Source organism: Trachurus japonicus, chromosome 16 (genome assembly GCF_045865225.1).
Source record: "Trachurus japonicus isolate A0001 chromosome 16, Traja_1.0".
Classification (NCBI taxonomy): domain Eukaryota; kingdom Metazoa; phylum Chordata; class Actinopteri; order Carangiformes; family Carangidae; genus Trachurus; species Trachurus japonicus.
In genome coordinates, this window is record NC_140922.1 from 21,471,919 (window position 1) to 21,496,929 (window position 25,011).

Sequence of the window (25,011 nt, forward strand, 5' to 3'; positions counted from 1 at the left end):
ATATATCTTCTGAGATTTTTCTGAGATTTTGGACGTGAAAAGACGTCTCACAGCACTCATGCAGGGACTAGCAGCTACAGGAATCAAACTGGAGATGCAAGAACAGAGCTTTATGAGAGAAAATGGGGGAGATAAGGAGAAAGTGGAAATAAACAGCTGTAGGTAAGTTTAAGTAAGGGCAAGACGTTAGGACAAGGGGAAAAGCAAAATCTCTGGGTAGAGAGCTGGAGCTGTGGAGAAAGCGTCAGAGATTTGGAGAAAAGTTGTGAGTACGTGTAAGTGTTTGTGTGAGTGTCTGGGCGTATCTGGGCATCCTGGAGAAGACAAAGTCATTTAATATTAATTAACATCTGAGAGGAACATCCCTGCCTGTCTTCCTGCCTATCTGTCTGTCCAGCTGTACATCTGCCTGGCAGCCTGGCTGGCCAGCTTAAAAGGAAGCTACCACTGAGCTGGAAACCAAAAAATCAATTTGCCAGACTGTGTTCCACACGAAAGCAAAAGGTCAGGATCAAAGAGGAGAGGTAAAGAGTTTTCATGGAGGTTGTACAAAATAAGAGAAAAAACATAATGTGTGTGTATGTGTACGAGAGACGGAGATGGAGAAAATTAGGGGGCAAGAAGGGGAGAGAGGGAAAGTCAGAGAGAGAAGAGATAAGGGAACCAGAAAATGGAGGATATGAAAAAGAAACCAGGACAGAGCAGAGACATAAAGGTGCAAAGAAAATAAAGAAAGTAAATAGGAAAATGGGATGTGCTGACAAGAAGGGATGGAAATCAGGTAAAAAAAACAAAACAATGCACTGCCTGAAGGGCAAGCAGAGGTGACGATCAGACAATGTCAGTGAATTACTGTACATAGCATTTTACGAGAGTAAAAGAGTGAGTGTGCTCAGCTCTATACTATTTTCTGCTGTCATTATGTGTCCATGGAATTAATAATTCCTTGGAAAAATGAAATATACAAGACAGACAGAGGACAGAAACAATGTCGTGCAATAGAGGCAATTAATTAGCACGGCTTGAAAGTAAATTCAGTTAGATGTCAATCACTTAGATGTTTTTTGGATTTTTTTGGCACCACATTATGGTGGTGTCCATAAAATCCTCTACTGTATATATTTGTTATATTATTGTTAAAGAAAAGAAAAAAAAGGTGGCACACATTGTGAAAATATGTGATGAGGTTACCCTGTTTATACTGATGTTGTCTTGGCTTGATTGTGGATGGACACGCCCCCCTCGAGCCCCACACACCTGTACCTATTTATCCTCTCATCAGTGTTCTGTGCCAGTACACCCTGAGGAAGACCTATGTGAGGTCGAAACGTCGGTCCTTTTTTAATAAATTATATATATATTTTCTACATCAAGGCTACGAGTTGAGCGACTGCTTTTTTCTTCCTTCACTGTTTTTGTTCCGGTTGTCAGCTCCTCCTCAATTCTGGTGTGCGCTCCTACCACGTTTTTTTCAAAATCACTTAGATGTCAACAGAACCTGTACTGTAGAAATCAGTATATCACATTATTTATAAGAAAATAATTTATGATTAAGATCTTAATATTCATTACTTTGACTTCTTGATGTGATATTTTGCTGATGTGAGAATTGCATCAGCAAAATTACACGTGTTACATAAGGATACTACATAAATCTCCTAATGTTCACTCACACGGAGCAAGCAGACTCTTAATTGAGCCTGAAGAGGGAAATCTGAATTGCCAGATACTTATTATTGTACTATGAATCAATTCAAATTGGCCCTGGGAATTTGACTTGTAATGGACCGAATTTTTAAAAATTCTATTTAATTTGAAATTTATTTTCTGTCTTTTGGTCTAAATTCTTTGGGGCACTTCTATTACCTACACCACCAGCAAATTATTTCTGCCAAAGTGTGGTGATATGAATAAATCCTTTCATATCAGAGACAACCTCATCTGTTTCTGTTGCTCAGGGTTTCTCTGTTGAAAAACAGCTTCTTTCATCCACAGTACTGTAAGTGTTGGGAGTGGAAGGCCACAGTCTTTGCCCAGGGAGTGAGTGTCACAATGTGTGTGTGTGTGTGTGTGTGTGTGTGTGTGTGTGTGTGTGTGTGTGTGTGTGTGTGTGTGTGTGTGTGTGTGTGTGTGTGTGTGTGTGTGTGTGTGTTGGTCTTTCGTGTGTTTGTTGATGTGATGATGAGGTACATCAGAATTTGTACTTGTGATAGTGAGGTGAGTGACATTTAAGTGGATGATGAGTCTGCTTACGCACAGCAGACGATTTCAATGAAAACTTCACTTGAAGTATTTCTATATTCCAAAGTTACTGTCACAACAGGACAATGGGACTGTCTCACTATTGTGTGCTAGTGCTGTTACCTTCAAGGGTAAGACCTCCTTGTTGATGGAGAAGAACGAGGCCATGGCTTTTGTCCAGGATGCAAGGCCGGCCACGTTGCCACACACTCTCTTGGCTGTTTCAATGTTGTAGTCAGGCATGTCAAAATAAGGCTGCAGGAGCTCCACCATCTCCTCATTAATGGTGTCTTTTGGGAATTGCTGCAAGGCAGAGAGAGATAGAAAAAATGGGAGGGCAGTGGGGAAGTGAGGAGAATCTTTTTAAAATGAAAAAGGACTGGGACTCGTTCAGTCAATATCAATACACAGAGAATTAGGGCTACAGATGCACATGTAACTCCCCTGTTACTTAAAACAACGAACAATGAAAGTAAGAGAAACAACTAAAAATACAGTACACGGATGAATGTTGATAATGAGACACAAAGGCAGACCAGAAAACATGTAGTGAAAGCCACAGATTAAAAGAGAGAAGAACAGGCCTCACAATTACTGCCTCACACGTTTATCCAGAATCATAGCAAAACATTGTGAATTTTTGTCATAATTGCTGTGGGAAGCTTTGACTACCAAAATCTGATTAGTCTGAGTGAATGTGCAAAATTTTAAGAAGTTCTGTTAAGGTGTTATTGAGATATTGTATCCACTAGAATTGGATGGACAACCCAAAAACAATATTACTCCAGCTCAGGCAGCTGCCAACACAAAGGGAAAGGGAAAAGACAGGAAGAAGATGTGAGACCCAGTGCAAATAAACAAAGAAAGATGAATTTAAGTGGCACACAACAGAGAATGAAATAAACAAAACAAGATATGCAAGGGTGGACGAAACTGAGAAAGAAAGAAAAAAGCAAGGAAGGGAAAAAGATAAAAGATAAGATAAAAGAGCCGCTGTAGTTGTGTTTGGTGACAAGAGAGATGATATAGAAGCAACAGAAAAGGAGTGAGAGAGATGGGTACACAAATAAAGGCAACAGTGACAAGACATTGTCAAGACATTGACAAAACATGACAATTTCTAAATTACAAGTTTGTAGCATACATGAGCAAGCCCCCTGCAGCATCAACACCTTACTTTAATCTCAACTCTTTTAATTGGATATTAGCGGGTGCACCTGCAGACTGCCCAGGAAGTTTCCTGCTGTCATGAGTTTTAGGGACTCCTGCCATGACGGCGTGTTGCAGTTCTTCTCTGGGTCGATCTTCACGCTGTTGACCCGCCTTTGGAAGAGCAGAAGCACGCAGTCCATGATCCGCATGATGAGGTGTGGGGGCCGGCCGAGTGTCCGCACAGTGGCAATGTCTGACGGTTTGATTGTCTAAGTGGGCACAGAGACAGAATGATTAAACTGTTGGTGAAGGTATGCATTTATCAATGTTGGGAACTGAAATAAGGACAATTTATCATGAGTCTAGTTTTTAAGCACATTTTACAGCAAAGTCAAACACCACTAACAATAAAACAAGGAAAGCAATTACACTGGCATATTTTTATTTTTATGTTATAATTAGGCTTTGTTCCCATCTGTACAAATGGGAAAACAGGAAATGTGTAGAGGGAGACATAAATGAGGAAAGAGAATTTAAGTTGGCAAACAAATTGGATGTACCCAGGGCACACTGCGAGGTATAAGAGAATTAACTGCAATGAGAACAAAGAATAAAGAAATTTGTTATTCATTACCGTTCTCTATGACAGGACACACAATGCTGCAGTTTGACAATATGAAGCAGAGGATGTGTGACAGGGAGAGATAGAGGGAAATAAAGAAAGCGTGAGAGACTGAGCATAAACTCCAATAGAACAAGAAAGAGGGACAGAGAATTACCTCGAGGGACTGATTAAAAGGAGAGAGAAAGCAGGAGAGTCAAAGATGTCCCAGTGAGAGTTGTTTGGCTGCTTCACCACTTCCCCTGCTTGTCTCGTCTCTTTTCCTGTTTGCACTCGTCTTGTTTCTGCTCCCTCCTCTTTACTCTATTTCCACTGTTTTATCAGCTCGAGTGTTGAGTGAGCCTCTCACCAGAGAGAATAGCCAGCAGACAGTCTGGTCAGCAGTCAGTCTACCAGCCAAACAAGCTTTGTTCCTTTATATGGCAGCAACTATTATGTATGTTATTCTTTTTTATAAATCCCTCACATCAATACACACAACTCACAGGACAGTACTATTTCTGTTATTGTGTGTCAATTATAAATGTTGCTGCTGGAGCAATACACAAAAGAGACATTGTGCTACACATGTTACACATTCTGTGACCTTGTTGTTCAACAATACATTTTCAGCTTTTACTAGAAAGATAAATAAATGGGTTACAGCTTTCAAAAATGTTGTATGCCCATTCTAAATCTAGACTGAGCTAAGAATAACTTTATGAATGACATTTGGTGCAAATATTTGTTGTGCTTCCGTAAAGAAAATGTTATTTTTCCCAACTCTGGGTTACAGTAAAAGCACAAAATAGTTGTAAATACTGATGAAGTGTAAACTGTAGGGCCGACTCTGTGGTTTGAGTAACCTTAAGATGTTCACAGTAAATTACTTGTACTTGTAGTTGCCAGTGGAGTTGAAGAAGCTTTTTGAGTGAGTAGCATTCAGTAGCATCCATGTGCCACAAAGTATTAGGTGACAGCTCTTTTAAAACATTCAATCCCAACTGATCGCCCAAGGTTGCCTGTTTGGAAAATTAAGGTTTCGACCCACAGAAGCAAAATAAAAATTCTCATCAGTGCTTTGCCGTAGGAGATCTGTATGCAGTCATCTACACGGGGGGAGAGCTTTAATTACAGTGCAGCTCCAGGCCTGGAGCACCAGGCTAACATTAGACATACCCGCTGTTACTGTACACATACACACACACTGAGGTGACGAGGCAATAGGCAGAGCCTGCATGCACTTACAGATAGCAAGTAACAGAGCGCTCTAAGTGGTGCCCTGGAGCAACCCAAAGACAGAAGGAAAATTTTGGTGGGTGAGGCATTAAGCCACACACAGGGAGCACGGTAAACTGCTCCAAAACACAGGTTACTGACGATCTTGAACCTCAGGCTAAATGTTTGGGCAAACCTGTGTTGGTGGCAGGGAACATCATGAGGAGCATGGTACCATAGGCCTGAACAGCAGTCATTACTGTCAGTAGATGGGCCTTAGGAAAACAAAGCCCTGCAAATACTGTGTTCTTACTCCTTACAGGAAAAATATATAAAATATATATTCATAATTTGTAAGTAATATAAATTCACAATATATGTCAGGTATAGCTTCTGCTCTTCTATGGCTCCAGTTACTGTATACCTGACTAGTCTTATACCTGCTACATACAGTATTGCTACTGCTAGGTTCAATTTTCAAAAAATATAATCTTTCTTTACATTGTTATGCCGATGACGCACGGATTTACTTGCCCATAAAATTAAAAAACAGTAACTCTGTAGCCACACACTGTTTAATTGAAGTTAAATCCCAGAAGGCAAAAAACTTGAAAATGAAAATAAGACCAAGATCATAATGTTTGAGGGCAATCCATCAGATTTTCTGGGCTCCTTCACTCCTAGTGTCCAGTTATCAGTAAAAAATCATGGTCTGATCTTTGACAGCAATCTCAAGGTTGAACATCAGGTTAACCATATCGTAAAAAACAGCTTTCTCCAGTTGAGGATTTTATCAAAAGTAAAGCGCTACAGTATCTCTCCTGCCGAGACCTAGAAATGGTAATTCATGCTTTTATTAATACATGTCTGGATTACTGGAACTCACTGTATGTTGGTCTGGACCACTCACTGTTACATCATCTACAGCTAGTACAGAACCCAGCAGCCCGGCTCGTCGTTGCAAAACGTTAAGCAAGATCACATATCTTCAGTCTTTGTCTCATTCCACTGGCTGCCGGTCACTTTTAGAATTGATTTTAAGATCTGTTTAATGAGCACTGAGATCGGCCAATCAGCTGCTACTCGTCGTCCCTAAAGACCAAAGATGACCAAATCTTAGCTGGCTCTGGAACAGCCTGCCATGGCACATCCTGTCGGTGGAGTCTATAGGGGCTTTTAAATATTCCTTGAAAACACACTTTTTCTTCCTGGCATTCAGTCAAATTGACACATTTGTCTTTTACTTGTATTTAATTGTTTTTTTTTAAAGCACATTTGTTTTTATTCCACTTTATTTGTTTATTTTATTGTATTTTAATAATGTTTTTATTAATCTGTACAGCACTTTGGTCAACTTTGGTTGTTTTTAAAGTGCTCTATGAATAAAGTTTGAGTTGAGTATAAACAGTAAGTCTACTAATAGCAGCAATCTGGAGCAGCTGAGGGAATTATAACGACTCCAGTAGCACCACAGTGCAGAGAGTCACAGCAATCAGGATGAGAAGATGTATAGAAATACTTTGTGTGGGCAGCCAATCAATCTTCAGCTCTTGTTTTTTTTCTCAAGAAAACAAGTTTACAGTTGAACATGTGCACCCTGGTGAAATAGGGTTGAGGAAACACCTGGGGATCACATCGTGCCGGCATGCAGTTACAAATAGCAAGTCACAGAAGGCACCAAATGATGCCCTAAAGCAACATAAAGAAAGACAGTCAGAAAAATATCAGTGGGGGAGGCATTAAGTCAAGTCCCATACTTGCAGTGCAGCCTCTGCCTCCTCCAGAGCTGGTCGGGCAGCTTCAAGTTTCTCCTCAGCGATGGCTTTGTCAGCTGAGATGCTGTCTACAATTGCCTGGGCCTTGTCCTTCACTTTCTGCACCTCCACCTTCACTCGCTCTGCTGCCTGGGCTTTTACCGTCACCTCCTTCAACACCTGGTATTAATCACAATAAAGTCTAAAATTAGTCAATGCAATCACTTTTATTTTACTTTTATTCCTTCTTATGTTAATGTCAGTTTTTAAGCAGCACAAACATGTATGAGATACACAGGTATGTCGACATATGACAACTATGACAATTACACTCCACAACTCGTAGTTTGTCTTGTCTCACTTACTGCAGGAACTCAAAGTAAACAACAAAGCAAGAGATTTTAAGGTATCCACTTAAAAGTCACACTGAATGTAGCAGTGAAAGGTTATTTACTTTTTCCCCCTATTTAATTTTTTTTATACATGAAAGTATTACAGTGTCTGATTGATGTGGCTTTGCTTCTACTTATTATTTCAAAGAAACATCATTAATTTCACTGCTGATCATGTGCATCCACAAATACCTGCACACAGAGTACTACACATACAAACTGCAAATAAACAGAGTAATACATATTCATGCCCAGAAAATACACTGAAAATACAAAATTCATATCAAGACAAATAACACAAATCAGTGTGATAACTGCAAGTCAATAATGGAGGGTGCTGCTGTTTTAATTCAGAAACTCTCCTTGATTAGATCACAAATGTGAAGTAAGTGTAATTGTGTAACACAACTAAAAAACGAAATTAAATTAAACTAAAAGCATAGAGTATGTACTGTACCTCTACCCTCCATGTACATTTGTGCATGTAAACAATTCACCCTCCTGCCTGAAACCTACCATATCAGCCTTGTCATTGGCGACCTGTAGCTCCTTCTCCTTCACCTCCAGCTCCTTGCTGAGTGCTGCTACAGACTCTGATGCCTCCTTCAGTTTCTGGAGACCAGTGTTCATCCTAAACAGGGGAAATATCAAACATAATCAGTAAAGCTGCATCCAATTCCAGCATACATCTTGCCCCTTGCTACTATGTGTCGCACTTTGTAATAAGCATCTGCAGGTCTGCACCTGGGGCCCTGTTTGTTGTAAATAGCTGTAAAAGCTCAAGGGTGAACTGAGTGCCATTCTGAGTCTTTGGTCCACTGGGCACCAGGTGGTAAAAATACTTGTATATTATATTATTTAACAGGAACACTTTTTACTATGTGTCTGCTCAGAATTGTAAATGTAGTGACATCCCTTCAAGAGCTAGCAAGGCCTGGGGAATAGCTGATAGGCAGACATGGGTTTGAAATCATGGTAAAAGGAGTGCAGGCCATTTATGCTGATTCAGATTGGAGATGTTTTTAAATGTCAACTATTGACTCAGTAATGGCAGCAGATTTTGATCAATCTGTAGCACGATTCTTTCAAAAAATCTGCCAGTGGAAGCAGCTGCTATTTTTCAGGACATGCACTAATCATGCCTAATTACTACTGCGTCACTGCTGACTGGTCACACATGGTGACTAAGAGGAAGCATGTACTACTGTTTCGAAACAAACTGTAACACTATTATTTCAATTAAATAAGTATTTCAATTAGTCCTTGAAGTCTGTTTACCTGTTGGCAAGGGTCTGAACTTCAGACCTTTTCTCCTTATAGATGGACTTGTAGCCCTGGATGAAGGACAGGTAGGACTTGGGTGTAACATGCGTGGAGCGTCGATATCTAGATGCAAAACAGATTTCTCTAGGTTAATTCATGTCATTTTAAAAGGATAGGGCTCATCTGTACAATGTTTGAACCTTAACTATTTCTGTACAGTTAGCAGAATTTATATAAATCTGTTTCTAGTGAACAAAACCAGTGTGCTGAAGGATTGTCAAAAAGAAATTTCTCTGGCCCTAAAATCATTTTAAAAGACACATCTTGGGCTGCACTGGTGGCCTAGTGATTACAGTACTGACCATTAAAACAATGTAATTAAAACAATGTATATAACTCAACCTCTCTCCCCTCTAATTTCCTGTCATCTTCCTGTAGACAGCTCTCTCATACAGTGATAGATTTAATAAAACACTATACCTCTGGAAGTAGTCCACACATTTCTCTGCCACGCCATCCTGGAAGGAGCCCATGCACTGAACTACCTCACTTTTGACTTGGGATGAGCAGTCGATGTCATAGACAGACAGAAAGTGCTCCGAAACTGAATGTCAGAAGAAAGACAAATGAGAGAAAAAAAACAGAGGGGAAATAATGGGAGAGAAACACTAAATGAGAAGAATGAAAATTGGTTACAGAAACCAGATTTCCAGCTGTAAACACATCCAAATGTATTGACAGCAAACACAGTGATACACAGAGTGTAAGAAACTCTAATTGATTTATTTTCCACATACAGTAGGGCAGACTGTGAGACAATATGGAGAACTGGCTTTTGTTCATCTGTTATTACAGTATAACATCTGTGCCATATTCCTGCTGGAATCAACAAAGTGTGGAATGGAAACAGAAGGAAAAAGCAGCAGGACATAATTGGAAAATATTGACATTTTTACTTCCAATTTTCTACAGGAAAACTGACAGTGCTTCCAACAGATGTGATGACAGAGATTGGTTTTTCAGAACAAAATGAGCCTTGCTGAGAAAAATTAAGACTTGTTTTGTCTTATGTAGGCTATGTGCATGGAAACTCAAATTATGATTTTAAGTGTATCAGTGTAATTTGAAGGAAAGCATTAAGAACAAATACTCAAGAAGATTAAGAAGGGAACAATGAAGGACAATAACTTCTACAGTCGTGCTGCTGGGTATGGTGCTGCAATTTACTCATCTAATTCAAGTCGTCCAACAAAGAAAATTTGAAAATTTCCAATTTTTGTTCTAATTTTCACTAATTAGAAGGCACCAGGACAACATAATTAACAAGCTGACTCAGTGATGAATATGTGTTAAAAAATATTATATTAAATTGGACTTCATGGCTTTGAGAAATAAAATAACAACACAACCTTTCTGTGGAAGATGGAGGGGAAAGAACCCAGAATATACTGTACACATGTCCAACAATACTGTAGTTTACATTAGATAGGTTTGGATTAGATTGGATTATTTATTATCATTGTAGGAATTATACAACGAAATAGGTATACTGTATTATTTGTATTATAAAACAAAACCTGTCTGTGAAATGTACCTGCAACGAGAGCATCTTTGGGCCAGCGGCTGAACCAGTCCATGGTGCAGCCAGATATCAGTGCTGGAAACTTCAGAGCACGGTTGCGGAACTTTTCCCCGACAGGCGAGAAGCACAGAACAACATGGAGATGACGTCGTACTCGTGACATGAAATACTCATAAAGGTTTTCATTGGTTGGTGGTCGCCTGGGAAACTCTCGCTTCATAATAGGGATGAGGTCGCTGAGAATCTCGTCAATCTCGTCACGAGCAAATAAGTTGGACACCTGAAGACAGAAGGGCACATGTCACAATAATCTACCAATCCATCTACATGATCAATTCATTTTTTTCTGATTGGACTATGTTAATGTGCTGATTTGGTGCATTTGTGTGAGTTTGAGTGTGAGGATGTCACATGACAGCCAGCTAAGAAGTTAACATCAGAGGGTGACTGTGCTAAAAATGACATAATCAACGCCTCAGTGTGTGACTCACTGATGTTGTCCTTTTGTATATCAGGCAAGATACTCGGTCTTTAGAGAAAACCCTTGTTAAGATTCATGTTTGAGATTTGATTCATGAATGAATGAATGAATGAAAGAAAATGTGTTTAAAAAAAAATCAACTCAACTAGTTCATCACACTGCATCAGTAATTCTTCAGAGAAATAGAAACTCTCAGCAGGGAAATAATTTATTTCACACTATTGAACCATTTTAGTGGTTTAAATGTATATAGATGGTTACTTTTAGGTCAGATATAAAGATAAGTACTGTTTTTCGTATGGCAGATGGGTTGGGTATATTAAGCTTGATTTTCAAATATTTATTTGAATACATGAAAAAAATAGTGAAACAAGGACAAACAGACTACCAGAGAAGAAACATCTGAATCAAAGTTCTCCCAGTGTGATGAGATTGCATTTAAAACTAACTGAGAACAACTTCTAAATGTGTAAAACAGAGTTGGACAGATTGTGTGGCAGACTGTCATCAATGCAATTCAAAATTATATATAAAGCTAACAGTTCGCCAATAATAGAACGACATAGATTTCATCACATACTCAACTTTCCACTAACTTCTGTAGACCATTTGATTTCTTCTTGTGATTTCCCTTTACCACACTGGTTAAGTTGATATGATAAAACAACAACAAACAAACGAAAACTTTGCAGTGAAATCAATGATGATGTTTATAGTGTAGCAGCTGCAGGAAATGACTGATTTAAATTTCCTTCGCTTGGGTAGAAAGACATAAAGTGTGGATAGAAGATGGTTTGAATTAAATCTGACCTTAATTTAATCTTTTGACTTGCACGAAACTGCAGGCGCCTGTTGAAGCCTCCTTCATCTCTCTGTAATACTTTGGCCCCATGGTGAGAGGGGAAAAAACCTGCTGTCCGCTCTCTGAGGTGTTGTAGTTAGAAGCACCATGTCTCTAACCATCTGCTAGTTTCGCTCACACAAACAACAACCTCACACTAACAGCTTTGCTCTTCCTCTTTGTTTCTCATCTCTGTCACCTCGGTGACTGTCTCTCACACTCAGTCATCCTAACACATCTGCAACACAAACTTCTCTCCCTTTCCAACATACACAACCACCGTACACAAAATTCTCACCTAAAATCAATAACACTGCATAAAAGACATCTCTGTCCCCTTGTCCCCACTACCATTTACCTCTACTGATAAAGCAGCTGCTGCTTAAATTTTCATCCAGCTAGACAAGGGTCTGCAGGAGGATAGAGATGCTACCATAAGAAGACAGAGAGAGCAACATAAAATAAAAGAGGATTAGAAAAGAGAATGAGCAGATGGGAAGTATGAAGATTGAAGAAGAGCAAACGGGTAAATAAAAGGAGGTAAACAAAGACTTGGATATACTGTAGGTTGGTTACAACATTACAAAAAAATCTTGGGCATAAGGGAAATGGATGCAAAGAAATAAAAAGTTACTGCAAGCGCAGGGCTGTGTAGCAATGTAAATAGTGAATGCAGAGAAGGGTGCAAGATAAAAAGCAAAGTTTGCATAGCCAGCTTTGATCAATTTGTATCTGAAACCTGAGGCAAAGTTACAGTAAGCACAATTTAAGGAATTAGTATTAAGTGTAGCTTGTCTACCTTGTAGTTTCCCTTCTCTTTAAAATGATCCCATTGACTTATTAGCCTGGCGATTAGTCTTTTCTGTCTTTGTTCGTCAAATGTTCATTTACACTAAATAAAACAAACAACTCATGCTACTATTCACCAATCACATACTCAGAGTCTTCACCCACTTTTCATGAGTCTCAAATGTGTTCCAGTGAGCACTAAAAAGACATGTACTGTATTAGTAATTAAAATCTGTACCTGATTGATGTTTTGATTAAGAGGAACACATTATATAAGCTTCTTTCAGCTCCTTGTCATTCAAGACTAAAGATTTCCTGTTGGAATCATAAATGTTTCGGTTGGTCGATGAATAAAAATAACTTAACTTATATAAAAAACATAACTAAATCCCTTCAGATCTTAAACATCCAAGCAGTGGGAGCCGGTAAGAAGGGATAAAAACACGACTCCTACAGTGTATCTGCCCAAACCAGCAGCACCCTGATGGAGAAATAACTGGGTTAACATAATGTATATAATTCAAACAGCTTGACATTAGACGTCTCTAAAATAATAATTAGGTCACTTATAAATGTAGGCCCCCACCCTAAAATGTGAGTACAGCATCTGTTGAATACGATACCTGACATAATGTAAGACAAGAAAAGGCTCATGAATAACCAGGAGGATCAGAGGAGGAGGTGGAAGAGACAAAGATGACAACGAAGAGTGGGATGAATGGTGGTGCAGGAAGGGAAATGGGGGAAAAATGAGGGTAAGATCGAGGAGACTGAACAGCAGGAAAGCCAGAGGGGGGTAAAACAGACAATGAGAGGAAGAGGAATCATAAAAAACCTGTAGGTGTGGATGAGGAAAAGTGCAGCATATACAGTATAGTGAGAGGAGGCGAGAATAAGAGCTGAGGAAAGTGATGTGGAAATACTTTGTTTGCCCCAGTTACACCACAGCTACAGTACTGCATTCAGTACAGTGGATAATTCTGGGACTCCTGTACAGAAATGTGCAAACAGTAGCACTTGACCTTGAAGCTACCTGCTGCCGCTGTTAGAGAGTAATACAGAAAAAAACTATTTTGCAGCTACAATGCAGAGTGCTGCAGCACAGGAAGGACCTGGCCCTATCTGTCTCCTCTGAGTCGGTACAGCTTCAGTCCATTATATCCACATTGATAACACAAATGTGAAAAGCAAGTTTCCTGAAAAGGACAAATAAAGCTGAATCTGGATCTAATCTGAATCTGAACACTGAGAGGCAAAATGCTATTTGCTTTTTAATTTGATTAAATTGAGATAATCTGTCCTGTTCATAATCCATACATATGCTACATGGTTTTCTCCTCTCTCTGTTTGTGTTGTTTCTGCCTTGGTACCACGGTCTTGTCATGTTTATTTCACTCAAGGTTGAGTACCAGCTGTCAGTTTCAGCGACACCACAACAAATAATAATTGAGGAAATAATATCAGTTTAAGCAGTCAGTGTGTAACCACAGTAGGTTTTCCTCATTGCAGAGTGTTTGTGTTGATTATTAAAACACAGATGCAACAGTGCATTCATCAAAACATAATAAAACAGAGACAGGTTACTGCAATGGGAGGAAGTGATAATAGATTTTTCTACTGTGTGCCACCCTATTATTATTATTCTTCTTCTAACAAATTATACAAATAAGAAACACTTACTATACATATCATATAGAGCAATACTATTTTAAAGCATGTGCTGAGGATTATTTACTTGATTAAAATAATTGGATGGGATTTTTTGACCAAGACTAGGATTTCACTTGGTGTTGATCCTGAGGCATTGTTTCTGTGTCCCACTTAGAATGAGTCATTCAGACCCTGTACTCTATGTAGATAACCTCCTGATTAAACACTAAAGATGACTGAAGCTCTTTAGTCCTGTTTCCAGCACTAGAATATCTTGGAAATCAAGGACATCTTTTTTGAAAAGAAGTTTAAAAATATAATATTTAATCTAGAGAGCTGCTCATGTTTCTTTATATTACTGATACTATTGCATCTGAACTGTACAAATGACGCAACTCATACAAAACGACAGTTCTTCTTCACCACTGTGAAATGCGGTTCACATCAGTAAATGTCAAAGTGCTTCTAACCCACCCCTCCAAGCTTGGTTCATTGGCTGGACTCCATGTCTGATAACTCCTGACTCCAATTCCAAAGGGTTAGCTTTTTTTGCCTATAACTGTACATTTTGCAAATGACTTTGCTCCTTTCTTGCCAGGCAGTTTGGTAATAAATTGCAACATTTGACAACCTGACCTGCACTGCATTTCTGGCATGACCCCTCTGGCCAGGAGAATCAGCTGCTTTTGAATGTCTTGTGTACATATTTCACACTATTATAACCGTGTAGTTCACTCTGAATCTAAGATAAACAAAAGAAATGTGTGTGTGTTTATTTCTTTTTCCCATATGTGCACTGCTGACCTCTCCAGATGACAGGACGTTGTTCATGTATTCAAGGAAGGACTCGTCTTTGATTTCATTGTCAGTAAAGATGAAGCTGATGCCTTTCCCATGCTGGCCAGCTGTTCTGTACAACCCCTTCAAGTCATCCATCAGGTTGGCTGTGTTGTATGAGCTGGCAAAATAACAGAATGCATAAAATTAATATACACTGACTTTTCACCCTTTACTGCTATTAAAATACCAAATAAAACTGACAGAGAGAGAGAGAGAGAGAGAGAGAGAGAGAGAGGGAGAGGTGGTGGAGAATGGTGTGTGGGACTGTGTGTTTCTAAGGGTATACAGTGTGATGGGTTGAATAAATTTGAATATGTGAATGATGTTGTTTGACTGTGGAGAGATGTACTGTACTTATTTGTTCCTGACAGCAGTGCATCGCTGAGGCATGTAACAGTTCAGTGGATTTGGTTTGCATTGTTAGAACCTTTAATAATTGCAATAATCTGTATGTACAACATAATTACACAAATGTTTATGACGAAATTATGCTGAATGCTAATCTGCAAAACTGGAATGCAGTGGAGCTGCGGGTTTGAGTTTGTGTGACACTGACAGGTGTCATTTGAATTGTGTGGTTTTACTGGTTGAAGACATAAATGAAATTATGAACAGTGAGAGATTTTTGATTTGAATTAGATAAAGGAAACTGTGTGCCTCCATCTGTTTTTGTGTTTGTGTGTGAATTTGAATGAATGATAGAGAGAAGGAAATGAAATATAAGCAGGAGTCCAAATGTGGGCGATTAATTGATGGAATTACTTGCATGAAACTATGGGTAAAAAATGGAAGTAAAAGATATCTAATAAGAAAGTGAGAGTGATGAAAAAGGTTTGCATTACAGAGAATGTGTCTTAAGTAGAGCCATAACTGTACTGGATGTGAGTGTCTGCGAGTGTCAGAGAGAAGAGACAGCAGAGGGAAAACAAGAAGGCAGGGAGACATATAAACGAGGTGCCTGTTGTCTCCAGAGGGTTGTGAGCCAAGAGAAGAAACACAGAGGCTCATTCATATTAATACCAAATATTAAAATCTGTTAGGAAAAGAGCAGATGGGAAATATGATGGCAACAAATGCACACAGGGACTGAGAGAAAAAAAGCAAAAAACATCTGACAGGTTGGGAGAGTGAGAGAGAGGCCAGAGTGTGACAGAACAATGAAGCCGACAAAGTGTAGGACAGAGCACAGCTGAGAGAAATGACAGTTAAAGCACAGTAAGAGAATCAACTGCACTGAAAAGAGGCTTATAGGAGACAATCATATTCTTTCAGAGAGGAGAGCCAACTGATGAGAGACCAGAGATTCCAAGGTATCATATAATGAATATCAATCCTATTCAATTTCTGTCATCCATGCTTGTTGCAGCTCCTGAAAGATTAATGATGAATCTTTTTTTCAAATGTCAGAACGGCATATGGTGGGTTTTTTTCTGGATATTTTTGTTTTGCTTTACCTTTTCTGTGACATTCAGAACGAATACTGACGGATAACGAAGGAGATTTTTAACTTTTTCGAAGCAGCTCTGGTTTTCAAGTTAAAAAACAAAACAAAAGAATGACTGATGGCAGCTCAGACTGGAGCATCTGTGGGATGTGTTCATGAGGATGCCAGAGTGAAATAGAGCACTTGCCAGTCATTCTTTTTACAGCTTACATGGCATGATTATTGTGCTCAGTATATCACACAAGGCCTAAATACTGTAAGCAAATAAAATGTAGACTGACACTAACTAAAATGCTGCTGCAATTCCATAATCATTTTCAATCTAATGACTTGATATTAGATCTTGGATATCATTAGGTTATAATTAAGTTAAAGTTACAGTGCATGGATAATAACTACTGTGTGTGTATTGCCATGCTTATACACCATCTGTGTGGATATAGACTGTACAGAGCTTTACCGTGTGAGAGTGATCTGGAAGATCCTGTATCCAGCTATGAATGAAGCCAGTCTGGTCAGGCTCTGTTTGCCTGAGCCCCCAACACCCACCAACAAGGCGTTTCCTCCAGGTGTCCGGATTATTCTCGACACCTATGCAAACACAACCAGATACACAAATCAACAAAGACAAATAAAATGCATACTGTATGTGTGTGTGACAATTTGTGTGTGAGAACCGGGAAGAACAGAAACAAGAGAGACAGAGAAGGGGAATTTACAAGTGCGTGCGAGCAAGCAAGATAGCGTGAAAGCTCCACAAATCAAATTGTACCAAAGTAAAACTGGCAGAATATTTTTGGGCTATAAGGTACTCTGAAAATATCACAGGACTTCCAAATTTAAGAACCTTGACCGTTGGGATTAAAAAAAGGACCAAGTATCTGTCAAAGGGCCAGACACACAACTCAAACATCTGTCTCTGCTATACAGTACGTGTAGCTGCTTGCTTGGTAACACCTACGTAATAAAAACCTTGTAACCTGAAAATTTGTCAAGTCTTTGTCTCTACTGTTGACTGTAAAATGTTTCATGTAAATAAGATTTTTAAAAAAACATACCTAAATAACATAACATATTTCATTTTTGTTGTATCCTATAATCCCATATAACCTAATGTATCTGCCTGTACCATTTCTTTACTTCAATCACATCAATATGGATAAATGATGAAAAAATAAACACTTGTTTGGACTACCTTGACCAGATGTATCATGGCATCTTGGAAGAAGACCATGTCCATGCCAGTACCCCTGATGCTCTCATTGTAATGGCTCAGGAACATGTTCAGACGGTCTTTTAAACTTTCAAATGATTCAATGGGCTCGTACACTTTGGGCAAATCAAAGTCTGAATCTTCTGGCTCCTCCCCTGTCAGGAAAGAGTGTTTTAAATTAAAAATGATCACAATAAAATAGTTATGCAATTTTAATATTTAACACCACTGACATCGTCTCCAGATGTTTCATCCTGCAGATTAATCAGTACCTGTAGCCTCGGGTGCGTCTCGTAAGAAGTCGACAAAGTATCTGTCTACTTCATAGTCCACTATGTTCTTGTGCTCCTCGCCAAGCTCCTCCTTTACCAGCTTCGCCAAAGACTGGTCAAACCACTCCACGTCCTCAGGCATGGTGAATCTGTCAGCTATCACACGTTTGCATTCGTGCTTCCACAATGCCAACAACACCTGGAACATATTGTTTTGTGTTAGAGTCTTCCTTCCAGATAGTAAGGTTAATCCCTCCTAATGCCTCATGGCAAATCTCTCCTCAGTCTATCAGCTTACACAGGCCAGAATTACTTTTATCATTTACTGGAATCATTGTATGAGTTTGATGTCATGGTAAAAAGAAAAAGGATTTGGATGAACAGTGAGAAGTATTGAGTATCATTCATTATGCTGAAGCTCATTAAGTGAGACATTGATTAGATATATTAATTAGAGAAATCTGCACAAACAGCTTCTCACCTTGAAATAAAGCCCTGGGTAAATTCAGCTTATTTATTTCATATCCCTGTATTGTGTTCAAGAGTTTCAGTTTTCTTTAGCTTGGTCTACTCTAGTCTAAGTCTTGTGTGTTGAGTTGGCTGCCTCAGCAGCTATGTTAAGCATGTTTCCCTAGACTCTTCCCTAGATATATTTCATTTTACTGTATTATTCAGTGAGGCCACAAACCAATAGAGAGTTGGCCACCTCAGCAAGAATTGAGCTTGCAATGCCAGAACTTCACTGTCTCCCCATTTCATTCTTCTCTCCCATCCAAAAGAGCACTTCTACTCCCTCCAAAAATGTAACCACATTATATCACAATACAGTATATCATGTAGTCATATTGCACTTTCATGAAATAAGAAGGGGGTCTGATCATCAGGCTATTTTACTCTATAAAGCACAACTCTGCACTGTGCTAACCTACCATACACTTCTTTGTACATCTCTACAGTATGCTCTGTTCACACACTCACAACTTCAAGACAAGTAAACTTGTATTTAAATGCAGCACCATATACCGAAGGCTGGCATGTTTTTATTGTACTGTCATATAGGGTTTTTTGCATTTGGACTGATGCACAGTGAGAGTCGAGTCACAGGAAGTATCTATTCGGCTATTTACTTTGCATACTCACAACAAAGCACTGCCAGAAGTAACACGATGCCATCTCTTTCACTGCTGCTGTGAAGTAAATGTAAGCACTGGTTCTCACCTGGACAGAGTTGACGACCTCAGCGCTGGTGTTGAGCATGCCTAGCCACACCCTGGACAGATCCCTCAGGTTGAAGATGTAGTGGAACTTAGCAGGAGTTGGTAGCATCTTGACTTTGGTCAACTGCCAGAGACGGCGGGTCAGACAGACCAGATAGGGCACAGTGCTTCGGACCTCCTCAATGAAACCACGACGGGCGCAGAAGTGTCCCTCACCAATCACACCTGTAAAATAGTATCAGTGGTCGGCAGTTGTTCAATTGCAGGAAAAAAAAGTCAACAAAGATGCAGTGCATAGTTTTTGTTTTTGAGTCATGAAACCTATTGTAGTAAGAAATACAAAGGTGTAAAGGAGTAAAATACATTTTCATTATTAGCATTTCACCACAGTAATTTAGCAAGATGCCACACTGTATTATCATCTCTATCACACTTCCACTGTTGCACTGTTTTTACCCACCAAATATCTTGTCTATGGAGGAATTGGAGGGCAGAGTACAGTTGAAGATGGAGAACTGCCTTTTCAGTCTCTGTGGGATGTCATTTCGGCCTCCTCCTGGATGAATCATAGCTGCCAGGAACTGAACATCCACAATATTGGTGAATTCTCCTGGTTTCTCCAGATTGAAGAACCCATTCTGCTCCATCAGCTGCCGGACTATCTCATTAGTCACCTGTGATGAAGGGCAAAAAAGCGAGAGCTTAAACCATAAGAGGATTATTTATTATCAGCATTTGTGCACACCCTTACTGTTAATATCAGTTAATTCAACTTTTTAATTAAATTAGGTCACCAAAGAGTGTGAAATTATACAGTAACTGCATAAAATGTAATTTAGTAAAAATGACTTGAAAAACCGTACTTAATTTCAAATGGTCTTACATGCTTTTCTAGGGCAAAAAGACTAGAGTCATACATTCCAATACATGTATATATACTAAAGGTTAGGGCCTATTTAATGTATTTTCATCCTGTGATGTTAATCCAAACCTGGTCTCCCCATTCATTGATGACAGGCATGTTGATATCATCTATGAAAATTGACATTTTCTTCCCTGCAGGGGGTCCATATGTGGTGCCCATCCTCTTATCCACATAGCTCTCAACTGTCCTCTACAATAGAAAACATGGGCAATAAAGAAAACACATGGTGACGAAAAAGATAACAAAAAGTGAGAAAAAGAGAAAGACAGAGGACGGATCTATTAAGTTCCACTCAGACATAATCCACTGTGACAGTTTGATCAATGGGAAGCTTAGCCATGTACGGAAAAAAAGACAGTGTTCCTTCCTCCAGCCTGCGCATTATTCATCAGACCAGACATCGATCAATAAGACTTCACAAGTTCATGATAATCCATGACAAGTTAACACAGATGTAAGGCTTTCACTGTAAGAGGAAACTGCTGCTGAATCTAAATTAATTAAGAGCACTGCAGAAAGACTTTACCTGAAACATGAGTGGTGTGGTAGCAGAAGAGAAGTTGAGACTCTTGCCCATATGGGTCTCAGGATCATATTTTGACATATAGCCCTTGATGATAACTGTCTTGGCTGTTCCTTGTTCCCCAATCAGCAAAACAGCCTAGAAAAAATATATAGATTTTTATCTGGCCAAAGTTTCATGAAACAAAAATCTATATGCTAACTTTGCTTTCCAGTTTTAAAGCACAATTTATAAGTGTTAAAAACTTCTTATTGGCTGTGGCATAACTAAGAACATCCTTTGTTATGTTATGTACGCAAAGATCAATACAGACATGAAAAAAACAGATAAAACTGAGAAAATGGATAAGTGGGAGACATCTTAAAGTAGACTTATTACACTTGTTTGAAAAAAGTACAAGGTTTATGTGATACCAATATACCAATAAATCCCTGATTAGTAATCATTGTCAATTATTCATGATGAGTGCCACAAATTGGTTTTGACTCCATTTGGTAAAACACTGAGTTAGCTGATGACCCAGGCTTGTGTATAGATACAAGTTCAAATCTTAATGAATAAACAAGCAAATCCAATAGCACTATAGAGAAGAGCTTCAATCTAAAACCACAGTTTGCCTCTGGGAGTATTACATGTTCCCATCTGATCCCAAATGATTGTTAATGGTAAAGCCTGTGGGATCAGACGAGGAATGAGAAGCTAATTAAAAATAATACTGTGTGAGTTTATTGCGTATGTACAAGCCATACACACTACTGATATCATGAACCTTTATTACAGTTTAACATAATGAAACAACCTTTTTTTCTCAAATCAGTGCATTTTATTCACACTTTAAATCTATCAGCCTCTGGGGAAAAAAAGCAAATTAAATGTACCCCATTAAAGTAAATAGAATGGTTATTCTGACTATATCATCAATCCACAATGGATGTAAAGTAAGTGAAATCTCATCTCCATGCAAACCATTTCTTTACAAATGCACCAGCGCACAGCAGCCTACCACTCTCCATTAGTAATATTATGAATCTAATGACACTCACACACACAGGCACTATGATGAATGCCACGTGCTGAAGCATTTTATGAGCTTTTAAGTGCAGTATTGACCACAGTATTCTAATCTGTTCCTTTAGCAAAACCATGCTGCATCCAGCCATTCTGCCATGTTATTGATCTGAAGGGTGTACATTTGTGAGTCAGGGATAAATTAAGCATTATACACTGAATATGGAAAAGATTAGAGTTCTACCCTCTCTAAAACTTCATCGTAAGCCTTAAAAGCTAAAAAGAGGGATATTTACACTAGGAGTGACCTCGAATAGTCGACTATTCGGCGATTTGATTCAACTATCAACCTCGTCCTTGAATCGTCGCAAAATGTGGTTAAGAAAAAAAGATTTGGGCCCAAAGTTTTATTTACAAGATTAAACTAAGAGATGTGTTCTTTGTCTATCGATCACGCAGCACCTACACACACAAACAAACAAACAAAAACAGCGCTGTCCACGGTGCTGTGACACTCGACCCCTGAACCGTCTATATAAGCACTGATGCACTGCACATATCATAGCCACACAACGATGGGACTTCACGCTTTCATTCGCCATACACACTTGTTAATTCACAGCACATACTGTAAGTACAGTACAGTCATACTCATCATCGGTACACCGACCCTGAAGAGAGACGGTGATGTCGTACACGCGTGCCTTATGAGTGAGATCAGGAAAAGGATAGATGGAGACGGTCCTGTTATTGAGATATTATGCCAACTGAAGAATTTTTTAATTCAGGTGTTTTCTCTCTTTTCTCTTTTCTCCGGGGCGGAGAAAGATGCAAATGAGATCATGAATCAATGAGGGAAAAAACAACATGATTCGAACATTAGTCAATTATGGGCAAAATCTGACGAATCAGATGCGAGTGCGACTATGAAAATCCTTAGTCGTGGACACCCTATGTTAACATATATTGTTTCAGACATATACATCACTGCTGTTGTTGACCTCACCTTGCCCTGCTTGGCGATGGTCTGGATTAAGAAGTCTGTTCTAACATTGTCCACATTGGGGACCAAGATGGAGCTGTACTCTGGGGTGATTTCAGATGGATAAACATATTCCTCCACTCTGGTGCACCAGTGGATCCACTGACCTTGAAGTAGGAAAAATGAGCATGCATTAAACAGATAAGCCTTGGTGTAGCGATAAGCACAAAATATGATGCTTCCAGGCAGTTTTCCAATTGGAGAAATATGCTCTCATGTCAGAGCTTCTGCCAAACTAAAGTGCAACATGAGGCCTAATGCTTCTGCTTGTCAGCGAACAGCTTTGATATTCCCTGGCAGCTATTCAACAGGTGATAACATCTGTTTATCAATGCATGCATACCATCTGCTGTGACATGGTAGTCAAACATGGTGTCCTCGCTGCCATGAGGAATGTCTGGCAAATTCAGATGGATACTGTCATTGCCTCTCAGCCAGATATCCATCTTCCTCCGGTCGTCCAGTTCAATCAAGGCTCCAATGCTCCACATCAGGGCGAAGACATACAGCCGCTCCAAGTGCTCTTTGGAGAGGTCACCACACTGCTCCTGTAGAGGAACAACCATTTCACCACAAGGACTATTGAAACAACTAATCATAGAAGATGCACATTCTAGAAATGCAAAAAGGTTAGAGTGCTCAGTTTTTCAAGGTTATTCTTGCAAAGGAACACAGGTAAAACTTCAACCTGTGCCACTGTAATTGGGACTTATCCTTATCCACTCTGCCAAGTGAACCAAGTGGAGCTTTTACTTTTGTCGAAATCTATTGGCTTGAGCACAAAAGATAGATCCCAGCATATACAGCAGTATACAGTATATTGCAAAATGCTTTCACTGTAATCTCAACAGGCTCTTCAAAGCTGTACTCAATTCAAGGGGAAAATACTTCTGTCATCTTAAATAAAGCCACAAAACCATTGAGTGATTTATTCACTAATCATGACTGGGCCTCCAACTGTAATCACAGCTCTAACTCCAATCACCTTACAAGGGAACACGATAAAAAAGGAATTTAGTACTTCTCGTTATTCATTATATGCCCTCATTGCAGTAAGTGAGCATAATTAAGGCTTTTATGGTTCTACTGGGGTTGTCATTTTAGGTATCCTCCTGAAATTAAAATTGATACAGTATTTTTGTGTGTCCGGCTGTGTGATTGACTGTGTAGTAAATTTTCCCTTTAACGGCAGCAGCCATTTTATCTTGGCAGGACCCTTCCCAACCTATACAATAAGTGGTGTATGAGCGCTGTCACAACCGCTGTAACCTCACCTTAGGTGGTATGAGCCCCTGCAGCATGTTAATGCTCTGCATGATGACAAAGGCCTCCAGCATGTCCATCTTGAACTCCAGGGACTGCACACTGAAGCGGTAGAGCTCAGAGAAGGAGGAAGAGAAGAGCTCCCTCAGCACCTCTGCCTCCTGAGGGGAGCGTTTCTTCAGCCAGCCCTGAGAGCAGCAAGCACATCACTGCAGTTACTTACATGAAAAGGTTCTGTGGCCTAGTTACAGTATATATTGTCTATTTATAGCAATCAGATGTAGTGTAGCAAACATTATAAATTCCTCTGAACCACCATAACTGAAAACTATTGCTCTAGCAGGAATGACTAGTCATACAGTACTGAATAGAGTATCGAGAATTTCGGAATTCACCATGTAGTTATGTTGATGTGACTACACCATTCACAACTAATCATTTCATCATTGTGTAGCAAACAATTTTGATGAAGTTTATTCACCTCCAGTATGGGGCTCCAGTTGAGCACAGAGGAGCTCATGAACACCATACCATTGCGTGAGACAGTGGCTGGAGAGGCGTTGTCAATATTATGTGGCTCAAAAACCACCTTACAGTTGGGGGCCATGGGTATACGGTCTCCATTCGCCAGTGTTAGAGTTCTGTTGTCATCTAACACTGAGTTTAGGTTCTCAATCCAGATGGCATCAACTGGTCCATCCAGTACGATCCAGATGTGCTCTCCTGAGAGAGAAAATATGGATAAGAAAATGTTGACATGATGTGTGACCCTGGGCTCTGCTATCATCTGTTATTCAGCAAAATAAAAAGAGAAAATATGAATATGCATATAGTACATAAACAAGTCAAAACTCTGATCACAATCGATAGAGTGTGGGTGAACTGCTATGTCTGTTCACCATGGAGTCATGAACTTGCTTACAGTATATATGTAGCTCCCCAAAATAAAAACAACATCATTTACTGTCCCTTCTTACTGTATATTGCAAGGACACCAGAGCTGAAATTCATCAGTATCTGTATTTGTCACAGCCCCAGGGGTTCTACCAGGGCTTGTTTGTGCTGTCTTGATGGTGTGTTGTGTGTCTTGGAAAGGCTATCAGGGAAATTGAGGCAGCTGGCCACTGTCCACATGGATAATGAAAGAGCTATCCATCCTGGCACTCAGGGGGCTTCCTCTTCCTTTACACCACGTTGTCTTCTATTGGAGTTTTGATTCGATCTGTTAAGTTAATCTAGTCTTTCTTTTGTAAGTCTGGTGCTAGATCTTCCATATTTGTTTAAATTGCCATTTTTGACA

The 25,011-nt window shown here is 39.4% G+C and overlaps 1 protein-coding gene across 1 annotated transcript in view; it reads right to left on the reverse strand.

Annotated features, from left to right (window-relative positions):
* dnah5 (dynein, axonemal, heavy chain 5) overlaps nucleotides 1–25,011 on the reverse strand; it is a 92,614-nt gene that overhangs the window by 27,054 nt on the left and 40,549 nt on the right. The window contains exons 48-66 of the mRNA XM_085802516.1: nucleotides 24,193–24,434; nucleotides 23,723–23,899; nucleotides 22,792–22,996; nucleotides 22,413–22,555; nucleotides 20,402–20,536; nucleotides 19,942–20,064; nucleotides 19,411–19,624; nucleotides 18,952–19,175; nucleotides 17,734–17,932; nucleotides 17,444–17,616; nucleotides 16,709–16,839; nucleotides 14,769–14,922; nucleotides 10,216–10,483; nucleotides 9,102–9,225; nucleotides 8,637–8,744; nucleotides 7,875–7,989; nucleotides 6,970–7,146; nucleotides 3,459–3,662; nucleotides 2,365–2,544 (exon numbers count right to left, since the gene is read on the reverse strand). Coding sequence (XP_085658642.1) covers nucleotides 2,365–2,544; nucleotides 3,459–3,662; nucleotides 6,970–7,146; nucleotides 7,875–7,989; nucleotides 8,637–8,744; nucleotides 9,102–9,225; nucleotides 10,216–10,483; nucleotides 14,769–14,922; nucleotides 16,709–16,839; nucleotides 17,444–17,616; nucleotides 17,734–17,932; nucleotides 18,952–19,175; nucleotides 19,411–19,624; nucleotides 19,942–20,064; nucleotides 20,402–20,536; nucleotides 22,413–22,555; nucleotides 22,792–22,996; nucleotides 23,723–23,899; nucleotides 24,193–24,434 — 3,296 coding nt within the window. The remainder of the gene's footprint in view (nucleotides 1–2,364; nucleotides 2,545–3,458; nucleotides 3,663–6,969; nucleotides 7,147–7,874; nucleotides 7,990–8,636; nucleotides 8,745–9,101; nucleotides 9,226–10,215; nucleotides 10,484–14,768; nucleotides 14,923–16,708; nucleotides 16,840–17,443; nucleotides 17,617–17,733; nucleotides 17,933–18,951; nucleotides 19,176–19,410; nucleotides 19,625–19,941; nucleotides 20,065–20,401; nucleotides 20,537–22,412; nucleotides 22,556–22,791; nucleotides 22,997–23,722; nucleotides 23,900–24,192; nucleotides 24,435–25,011) is intronic.